General features: G+C 42.1%; 1 protein-coding gene across 3 annotated transcripts in view; it reads left to right on the forward strand.

The window, feature by feature from the left end:
• The window catches only part of MARCHF6 (membrane associated ring-CH-type finger 6), a 72,226-nt gene extending 62,584 nt beyond the window's left edge, over window positions 1–9,642 (forward strand). Inside the window, exons 22-25 of one of the 3 annotated variants that reach the window (XM_007456441.1) lie at window positions 3,229–3,318; window positions 5,215–5,347; window positions 6,330–6,465; window positions 9,270–9,642. In XM_007456441.1, coding sequence (XP_007456503.1) covers window positions 3,229–3,318; window positions 5,215–5,347; window positions 6,330–6,465; window positions 9,270–9,360 — 450 coding nt within the window. In that variant the 3' untranslated portion in view covers window positions 9,361–9,642. The remainder of the gene's footprint in view (window positions 1–3,228; window positions 3,319–5,214; window positions 5,348–6,329; window positions 6,466–9,269) is intronic. The other 2 variants (XM_007456440.1, XM_007456442.1) reach the window with 2 other exon arrangements.
• The last annotated feature ends 1,307 nt before the right edge of the window (window positions 9,643–10,949 follow it).

The raw sequence follows: 10,949 nt of genomic DNA on the forward strand, positions 1-10,949 counted from the left end.
CAATTGACAGAACATCAGCATCAAACAAGGCCACTCTGTGACCATGATGGATCAAGACAAACTCAAGACCCCTCCATAATCATGTCTGAACGCAGGCAAAACATGAGTATCGTCCAAACCACAAAAATGCCCCAACATGCCAGTACCCTGGCTGACATGACTGGCTGCTCCTTTGTTTGCTACTACAGTTTGGTTAGCCTCAGCCTGTCCCTTCTTCTGGATAAGATTTATTAAGATACCCAATTATAGATTACCTGTACTTTCTACTTAGCATCTGGAATAGAGCAAAGCCCTGCTTCCTTAAATCCTCCCCAAATCACCTCACACAAGCCAGGAAACTGTAATAAGCCTTTTCTAACACTCTTACTAAGGGCTCCAACTTCCCCATACTGTTTGTTCTCCCTCACTGCATTGAGTAGTGATGCAGCTTGTTCACTTATACCTGTGTTCCTGGTGGTCTTGACAGTGCCCAACATTGTGACCTTGGAGAATTATTTGAAATTATTCAATTTTAAGAATGCTTATATGTTATGACTCATCAGTTTTCACTTTTCAGAATATCCTGCAAAGAAACATTTACATGTGTGCAGGAGACATGAACAGGGTTCTGCTATTATATAATTTTTTACCATGTCAAAAAAATTAGAAGCAACCCAGATGTCCATCAATAGAGAATGACTAAATAAAATGTGATATATCTTTGCTTTTGAATCCAGTGCCTCAGTTAAAATGAAGGAAGTAGAGCTGTGTGTTTCTTTGCTTGTTTGTATTTTTGTTTTGCTATACGTTTTGATATACATAGCTCTCAGACGTGTTTTTTTTTTTTGCGGTACGCGAGCCTCTCGCTGTTGTGGCCTCTCCCGTTGTGGAGCGCAGGCTCAGCGGCCATGGCTCATGGGCCCAGCCGCTCCCAGGCATGTGGGATCTTCCCAGACCAGGGCACGAACCCGTGTCCCCTGCATTAGCAGGCAGACTCTCAGCCACTGCGCCACCAGGGAAGCCCTCACATGTTTTTGAGTAGGGGAAAAACACAAGTTGCAAACAGAGTGTGCAGCATGGTATCCTTAATATTCTGGATAAAATCCCAAAGTTTGAGAGAAAAGCTTGCTTTTTGTCCATCCCTGACTCTAAGCTGCTTGCCTTTCCTGCGTCAAGTGACTACAGACCTATGGGAGGCTGGACTCTTTTTTAATTCTAGCAGAGGAGCTAGTGTGGTATGTCTTTTTTTGTGGGAAAGGACTGGAAAGCAGTGGATCTTGAAAGAGCTGGAACCTCAGTGATATGTTGACCTCCTCAGGTGAACATTAACCTCACTTGGGTGCCTTCTGGACTCCCAAAGGCCAAGAGAAAGCTGCGTTGGTGGTTGAATCTTCCCTGCTTGTGAGCCTGGAAGGATAGAGAAAAAGCAAGGAGGATTTCTCCATGTTCTTATTTGGGAACTGTTGGCTTGCTATCCCAGAGGTCTAACAGGCTAAAGATCCTTTTGCAGCCCTTTAGGATATTCTCAGTCCGAGCCTCTGAACACATTGAGTCAACAGAGAAAAATAACACATGTTTTATGTAAGGGGGGCCCAGCAGCCACAGAAAGGAAGGCCAGGCAGAGCCATCAGAACACATGCCCAGTGATGGAGAACTGCTTGCAGAGCCGTGAGCATCCAAATAGAAGAATAAAAACACAGGGGTATGTGGGCATGCACGCACAATAGCAGCCATAAAACAGAGTGAAATCGTCGTGATGTTACATAGCGTGGATTTCAAACAAATTCAGTAAATGAATTAAAGATGTGGCTAGTCAGATTGGAGGCCTGGAAGACTGATGCACAGAGCAAAACTGAAGAATAGGAAATTGAGAGGAGAGGAAGAGTCTTGGAGGATACACCCAGGAGACTTAATATAGCCATAATAAGGGTTCTACTATGCAAAAATATGAGGCAACATTGAAACAAAAATAGGAGACAGCATTGAAACAAAAATAGACATTTTTAACTGAGTTGAAGAAAGAACTGATCTGTAGGTTGAAGGACCTCATCAGGTTTGGTGAAAAGAAAATTGATGAGAAAAACGCATATTTGGGCACATTTTGGTAAAATTTCTGAATTAAATCACAAGCTTCAAAAAAAAAGCATACTGGCAGTGGACTTTGCAGCACTGAAACTATAAGGTAGAAGGGCATTTAGAGACCATTGAGATAAAAGGGACAAAACCCAACCTTCCTATACCTAGAAAAAATGTCATTCCACCCATTCGTCTGTCAGGATGAAGAGTGTTATTTGAGGTTATGCAAGAATTCAGTGCATGCATCAGCCTCCCACCCTATTTGAAGATGTTTTGGAAGACCAACCAACCAAACCAGAAAATCGGAACAGAACAGTATGAGCAAAATCCATATAAAACTGATACACATATTTCCTATGGAACATACATGTATAGACATAGATCGGTGCATAAGGAAAGAAACGTGGAATGTACATACCAAATGTTAGCAGTGGTTATTGCTGGGGAGGGATCAGGATTTGGGCTGGTGGTCACAGAGGACTCCATCCTTCTCTGGAAAGCTTTCAGTTTAATGTAAGAATAGATTTAAATGTTACTTGATACTTAAACATACATGTATAGGTATATATTTAAGGTAAACAGAACAGGTTATGAAGGACGTTGTGTGCTGTGTTCAGGGTTGTAAGCACGGAGGTCTCCTTAAATGATCTGACTTGCACTTTAAGAGATCACTTGGGCAGTGGGAGTGGTGATCCCTTTGGCTGCCTGGTGGATAGTGGGGTGGGCAGGCCAGAGGCACAGCGGGGAGCTTGGCGTGACTGGGGAGGTCCTAGTAACAGCTCAGCAGAACTGCGAGCGCACCCGGCTGGAAGTGCTCTGAGCCTTCAGGAGCCCAACCGGGAAAACAGCCCAAGGATGGTTTGATGAAATAAAATCAGGGCACTGTTTTATTTATTTGCTTGTTCAGATCTCCATTAAACACTTTTCTTAGTTCTCTTGGGAAAATAATGTAGATTTTTTTGAAAGACACAAGAATGAGTTTTGATAGAAACATTGAACTTGAGCTGTTGGGGGAAAAATTCCCTGGATTTTCCAGCGTATTTATTCTTCTGTAAAATTGTTACTAATCCAACAGAATTTTTGTTTTGAAGTTAGTAATGCAGGAAATAGCCTCTGTGCTGGGTTTATTGCTAAAAACAAACAATAGCTGTTAAATGATTTTTATTATCCTAGGATTGGGCACTTGGAGTCCTGCATGCCAAAATCATTGCAGCTATAACATTGATGGGTCCTCAGTGGTGGCTGAAAACTGTAATTGAGCAGGTAAGCAAGTTCGGTTATGGGACTCTTATTTTCCACGTTCCCACTTTTATAAGTTTTATAGATTTTCTTTAATGAGCATATGTAACTTTTTTTTTTTTTTTTTAAGGAGAAAGGCAGTTTACTCTTATCACCATGAATTTTCATCAGCTACTCTTAACACTTCCCTTATCTGAAAGTTAACCAGTAGCTTAAAGTACCTAGAACCCTGACTAAAGTAAAGGCAAAATTTAGCATATGTGCTTTTTTTTAGAGCAGGAGTTCTGATGAAGGCTTGGTAGTCAGTTTTGTAAGCCTGTAGTTAGGAAAAGAGGTTATTGTTTAAGGCAATAAATAAAGAAAATGGCAGGAAAAAAATAGATTTAAAAAAGCAGAGCTTTTTGGGAATATTTTAGCTACGTAACACCTAAGACAGTTTTGTGTTATGGAGCTATCATATAATTTGGTTATTGAGGTGATAACCTTGAAAAAAATAGATGGTACTTCTGTACTTTGATAATAAGGCTAGGAAGTAGGATAATTCATTTTAGGAAGATTTCTTCCAAAGTAACCAACATAGTAGATTTTTGTACTTATTTCTTTTAAGTTCTAGTTACCTAAAGAATGGACTTACAGACAACCCTCTTGGCCTTAGGGCAGCATCAAATTAATAAGGTGTTACAGTTTTGTAGCACTGAAGGTATACCTCCTTTTGATGTATAGGAAATAGAGTAGTTCTCAGCCCAGTATGCACAAGAAACTCACCCAACAATTTCTGTACCTGGAGATTTGTGAGGGTGGGGAGAGCCAGGGAATTGGTGTGTGTTTGCATGCATCTCTCAAGTGCGGGCTGATTCTGAAGTGAGATGGATTGCGGGCTGCGTGGCAGCATGTCCATTCACGATACGAGTACAGACCAGTCCACTCTAGAGTTTCCAGATGAGACTCTGACCCTTGTGGAGAATAAGCAGTTACACCTGGGGGCTGTGAAACACTGTTGATCTCTATAATATTTTGCTCTCTGATGCATTCTTTCTCATACACGTGTCTGAGTTTAAGTAAAATGATTGAGAAACACTGGGATGCCTTGCTTCATTAATTTAAATGCATTTGGGTTAAAAGGATTTTGGTGGGCCAGAGGGGACCTGTGGAGCAGTAAGCCTGTTGTCATTCACCTTGAAATGCTCTGGCCCACTTCCGAGGGACCTGGGGATTGGAGTTGCACCACACTGTGTGACTGTGGGCCAGGAGAGGTTGAAGTGCTGGGGGAAAAACACAAACAAAGCTCTGCTGTTTTGTCCCCTTCTGTATACCATCTTTATTTTCCATTATTCCCAAGATTTCCCCACTTCCATCCATTCTTTCCTCTGCAATACTATCCCATAGAACTTTCTAGATGAGATGAAATATTTTAGAAATTCTTGAATTAAAAAAAATTCACTGTAGAATTCTTTCATACTAAATTGTTCCATAAAATACCTTTCGATTTGTTGAAATTTGATTTATACAGGCTTTTTAGAAACATGCTTCCTGTTTATAATGTTTTCTTATATTCAGATAAAATGAATGCAATCTTGAGTAGTAACACAGGTCACTCTTACACAATTTATGTATGAAGTTACTTCAAGTTATGTAGTCTTCAGCTAATATTGGATGCCATCTGGTATCGTATAGCACGAGGCTAGTGTAATCATTATTCTAGATTAGCATCTTATTATTTTATCTCTTAGTAGAGTTAACTGCAAAGTGTAAGGAAGTAAATGTTCCAGAATTTGCCTTGACTTCTGAAAAAATAACAAGTTTGAATCTTTTGGGCTGGTAGGTCCAGCTCCCTGTGCTTGAATTCAGCAGAGATTGCTCTGTTAACCTGGAGGAATTTGTCTTGTATCCTTATTCTCATTTTTTACCCCTATGTTTCAGGTTTACGCAAATGGCATCCGGAACATTGACCTTCAGTATATCATTCGGAAACTGGCAGCGCCAGTGATCTCTGTGCTCTTGCTTTCCCTGTGTGTACCTTATGTCATCGCGTCTGGCATCGTTCCTTTACTTGGTGGGTAATGCTGGCTGAGAGCTTGAGAGAGCACCTTTATTCACATCATTACATTCTTGTCACTTATGGTATCAGAGGTTGCCTGGCTCCAAATGCTTTATTATAAATATAAATCCAGCTAAAACAATGATTTTAGAAGACTGTTTTTCTTAGATTTCACTAGTTAGTGCAAGATTAGGATCATAAAACGCTTTGGTACAGTTTTTTTCCCTAGGCAGGTGAGAAATTATTGACATTTAAAAAATGTCCTTTAGCGTAAAAGAAAAACCAAAGAGGAGATGCTAATTTGTGACACTTTAACATCTAGATATTATCAGCTATGTACTGAAGAATCCTCACACGACCTTAAAGCCAGCAATATGTTCAGAATTATAAGCACAAAGTTTTCCCCTCCAAATCTTTTGCTTCTATTGAATTCCCTCTGTCAGTTACTAGCATTATCATCCAACAAGGTGTATAAGTCAGAAACCTTGAAGGTCATCCGTGTCATCTTGAGGCTCTCTGCTCTTCATACTCAGCTGGGTTCTAAGTGCCTCTGATCTGACCTCTGGAACCCATTCTCTCATCTTTGGAGCCCTTGCCCGCAGCTCACGTTGAGATGAACATCAGCTCTCACCTTAACCTCAGCCTCAGCAGCCTCTCATCTGGTTGCCTTGTTTTGAACTCTCCATCGCTAATTCATTCTCCACACTGCGGCCACGATGACCTTTCCGAAGAATAAATCTTGTTCATACCTTTTTGGTGAACATCCTTTTGTTGGTTCCTCTGTGCCTTTAGAACACAGTCCAGCTCCTCGGGGTAGTTCCTGAGGCTCCTCCTCTAGCTGGGGCTGGCTCCAGCTTGATGGCACTCCTTGCCTCACTCCGTTTCGTACAGGATGAGTTTCAGTTAAGCGCCCCTCCCCTCTTCTTAGGAAAAGGACATACTTTCATTTCACTGTCAGCCTTTATACACTTAGAGTTTTTCTTTTTTGGTTTTCCAGGTGTTACTGCGGAAATGCAAAATTTGGTCCACCGGCGGATTTATCCATTTTTACTGATGGTCGTGGTGTTGATGGGAATCTTGTCCTTCCAGGTCCGCCAGTTTAAGCGCCTTTATGAACATATTAAAAATGACAAGTAAGTCTAGACTTCATTTGTCTAGCTGCTTTTTGTTAAGATATCTCATTTCTTAATTATTGTGTCTAATGTGATAAATCACAGGAGGGAAAAGTGCTCAGATTCTGGACGTATTTTGAGGTAGAATTGACAGGATTTGCTAACAGATTGGATGTAGAATGTGGAAAAGGGGTTATCAGGACTTGGTTGGGTCAAGCAACTGGAAATACGGAGTTGTCATCTACGGAGATGAAAAAGACTGGGAGAAACCGGTTTGGGGAGGAAGAGTTCTTAATGTCCATTTGAAATAATTTTCAGTCTGTTTTCAAATGTTTTGGTCTGACAATATATTAAATAGTTTTAGATAAAAATGAGAAGCCTGCTTTAGGAATTAGCAGTGCCTGCCTAAGCCCTTCTTGCAGCCAAGGGCCATTGGGTTACTCTGACCATTGCTGAGAGAAGCTGTGAGGTTACTGCAGAAGCGTTGTGGCGCCCTCTGTTTTGAGGAAACTCTGCGACCTGACCTCTGAGAAATTGAGAACAGCCAAGGAAAACACCTTCTGGGGTAGCAGCCATTTGACCCTCCATGTCCTAATGGAAGGCTGAGTCCTCTTCTGCTTTAATGGCGTCTCACAGAGGAAGTAAGTTTGTAACTACCCATCCTGGTTTGCCCGGGAGAGTCCCAGTTTACACAGGCTGCCTGCGTGTCATTACTAACAGCGCCCCCTTTTACTCGTGAGTGCCGGCTTTGGGGGACAGATTATACGGTCACCTCGTTTTCTCTGAGGGCTCTTTAAGAGTAATATGTTTAAGAATGAAATTTAGAGAGTGTTCAGGGCTTCTCCAAAGCACTTACTGATGGTAGAACGCTTAGGCAGGCAGAGTATTAAGTTCTGTCAACCACGAAAGAATGGGGAGGGGCTTTCAGCGATGAAAGCCAGTTTTCCTCACTTCGCTTGTTTTGGCGGCACAGTCAGTCCGGCACCAGCGCAAAAGAGACACACCCTTGGGAGCTGCCTGCGGCCCAGTGCACTCTATTATCTTTCCCCACCATTGCACGAAGCAACGTGCAGAAAACGTTGCTTCGTGCAGAAAACCGTTGAACTCGGGCTTGACAGAGGGCATGTCTTGTTCACCATTATACATCCACAGTGTATCTGCCACAGGGCTTGATCCCAAGGAGGTGCCAAGTGTGTGTGTGTGCGTGTGCGCTGGGGGCACGAGAGGCTGCTGGGGTAATAGAACTGGCTATGGGTTCAGAGTCTCGTTTTTCTGCCCCTGAGTTACTTTTCGATCTGGGGCAAGTTTACCTTGCTTTTCTCTCTGTGCTTGCTATCTTGATGTGGTTTGTGATTACATGTGTGTCAGGTAGTGCCATGTGTATTATCATGTCAGATATTGCTCAGTTGTCATTGTTCAAAGCGTTTACAAATTCCTCACAAGTTGAAAAAACACCGGTTGGTTGGGGGACAGTGGGATAAGGAATGATTAACTTCAGGAAGAGAATCAGGAAGACAAAAAGAAAAGGGGTGAAACAGTGAGCTCGTGATGAAGAAGCAGTAGGGTTAGTGGAATGTTTTAAAAAGTGAAATGTTAAGCTGCTTGGTGTAAATTGCCAGAGTACCTCATGAGACCTGTTTGTCAACAGAAAAGTGATAGATGAAAGTCAGGGTGGAGGAAGTCACGGGGAAAAATGAAAGTTGCCACACGGAGCCCTCCACACATGCCAGGCCTTTGTTACCGAGGCTTTTGCCTGCTTTCTGTTTCTTACAGCAATCATAGGACTGTTGTTCTCATTTCATTGAAGAGCAAACCGAGCCTCAGGGACCCCAGCTCCCTGGCAGCCCTGTCACGTGCTGGCCTCGCTCTCCTCCTCTTACACAGATGTGTAAAGTCCTGCCGGGCACGTCTCGGTCTGCACTGCTGCCTCCAAGTGGGTCCCTGTGCCCGCTTGAGACCATCGCCCACACCGCCCCCGCCCCCCGCAGCTTGTTGCTGTCAGCATTGTCACCCACTGTTCTCCCGGGTCAGCCTCCAGGCCCTTCCCCCACGGTCAGTGCAGCCCACCACTACTGCTCCCCCCAGCTCCTGCTGGCATCATGGGGACGCTGTGTCCTGGTGGAGGACCTCCAGCCCTGTCATCCCATCCACAGGCACTTCTGTCTCCGTTTATGCAGTCCTGCTCCCTTTGCCATCACCTCTCATAGGTTAGGAACACTTAATACTCTTTCTTGGACCATAACCTGCTACCTTCTGTCAGTCCCTTGCATACAGTCATTTCTGTGCCATCTTCCTTTGACCTCCTTGAAATCTTTGTCCTTTGATTTCTCCTTTTCTTTAGAACTAGAGCTTTTCAGGTTTTACTCTCCTCCCTACCCAGCTTTCTGATGATCATATTTCCAGTCCATTTCTTCAGATCTGTCCACTTACCTGTTTTGTAAAATATGATCCATAACAGATAAATCCCCTGAATAAGTTTACTCTACCTTACCTACCTCTGGCCTCCAAGAGTCAGTTTATGAGGGCCCCTCACCTATGGACCAGAGCCTGTACTCCACTGCACAGCATCTGAGGCCTTCTGACATGTGCCGCTCTCATGTCTTCCCATAAATCCATACCTTTGCTATGAGATGCCTGCTTTTGTGCTGTTTGCCGGTATTCATTCTAGACTCCCCTTCTACCTACCTAACTATTGAAGGGTTTTAAGTGGGAGTGAAGTGATCTGATTTACATTTTAAAAAATGTATCACTGGCTGCTCTAAGGAAGAATGTTTTAGTAAGTAGGATCACATAAGAGAGTAACCACCCTGTCTTTAACAACCTAGGTACCTTGTGGGCCAACGCCTGGTGAACTATGAACGGAAGTCTGGCAAACAAGGCACATCGCCGCCGCCTCCACAGTCGTCCCAAGAATAAAGTGGTTGTCTCAACTACGTTGACCTTCCCCCGCCTTTACGTGTCCTTTTTTGTGGACTTCTCTCTTTGGAGATTTTCCCCAGTGATCTCTCAGCGTTGTTTTTAAGTTAAGGATATTTGACTTGGGTTTTCAGCATTCAGCAAGCAGCAGTGCGAAGCTCTGCTGCCCTTCCTGCATCTTCTGACATCATTGCTGTCTGAGGTCTGTATATGTGTAAATAGAAGTTCCTGGATACCCTAAAACCTTGGATTAAACAGAATGTGCATTGTACATCTTTAAACAAAATGTATATTAATTTATTAAATCTAGTTGTCACTTTATTTTGGACCTGCTGTGATCTTGACAGGAAATGTGCCACAGAGCCATAGTGCAGAGGCAAGACTTCTTAATGACGTCTTTTGGAATGCAATGTCCTGGTGTTCCTAGCAGTTCTTATTAAGTGAACTGTACATTCTGTCTTGGCTGTTCAGACCTTACCAAGAACGTAAAAGGAAACAAGTAGAAGTCAACAGTGGAGTGTCTGTGGTAAGAAAACATGAACTTGTGCTTCACTGTCAATCGTTTTTGGAAGTTATTTTGTATAACACCAAAGCTGTTGTACATTTTCTACTGCCTGATTTTTTTTCATGTGTCTGTGTTTGTAATATTGTATAGTATCTTGTGCTAGGTGAGGAAATTATTTTTAATTTTGTTAATTTAATATTCCTAGTGATCAGCATCAGGAGTTGGGTTTTGTGCTTGTTAGGGGCGTGTCTATACTTAGAGAAAAGAAGAAGTCCAAAAGAAGATTTTTCCTTAGATCCTCCAGCCCCCTTTTCCCACACACAGCTGTCTTTTCGTCAGCAGTGGCCAAAGTCATGGAAGATCATAAATCTTATAGAATAACATCACCAGTGATACTGCATCTTCCTGGAATAAGGACATACTGAAATGTTTGTCAAATATAGATGGGGTTTGTGGTCTTAGATTGACAGCGTTAGAGAGGACGGGTTAGAACTGCTGGTCCTGCTGGTTAGTGCATCATTGGGTGAGGATTAGGAGCAGTGCATTTCTCCAAAGTTTCCAGAGCTTTTTGTTTACAGAATAAAACTATAAATAAAACCAACTTGATTTTATTTGACCAGAAGGAAGCTGACTGAGCTGGCCTTTTAACATAGGAGTACAGAATGTATTTCATTGGAAACGTGCTGTAAAATCTCAGAAAGCAGAACACTTAGAAACTTGGTTTTCTTTTATAACCAAAGCTTCAAGTTAGAAGTTTAGAGAAATAGAATGGTTGGGCATGTGATCCAGGTTTTTAATGGTGATGGTATATTGTAAGGGTAGTGTTTGTTTTTGAATGATAACTTAGTTCTCAGAGAAAATGGACAGCATAGATCTTAAGAAACCATAAAAGAATTTCCATATAGTATTAAAACCCATAGGCTTAAATCTGAGAATTTTTAAAATATGAGAGTCAGCCAAACATAAGTTACCAAAATCAAAAGCAACATGTTCTGGTTGTTTTATATTTCAACATTTTTTCCTGAAGTGGTGATTACTTTAAAACATCAGTATCAAAAAAAAAAAAAAAAAAAAAAAAAAAAAC

The sequence above is a fragment of the Lipotes vexillifer genome, unplaced genomic scaffold, assembly GCF_000442215.2.
Source record: "Lipotes vexillifer unplaced genomic scaffold, Lipotes_vexillifer_v1.1 scaffold458, whole genome shotgun sequence".
Taxonomy (NCBI): Eukaryota; Metazoa; Chordata; class Mammalia; order Artiodactyla; family Lipotidae; genus Lipotes; species Lipotes vexillifer.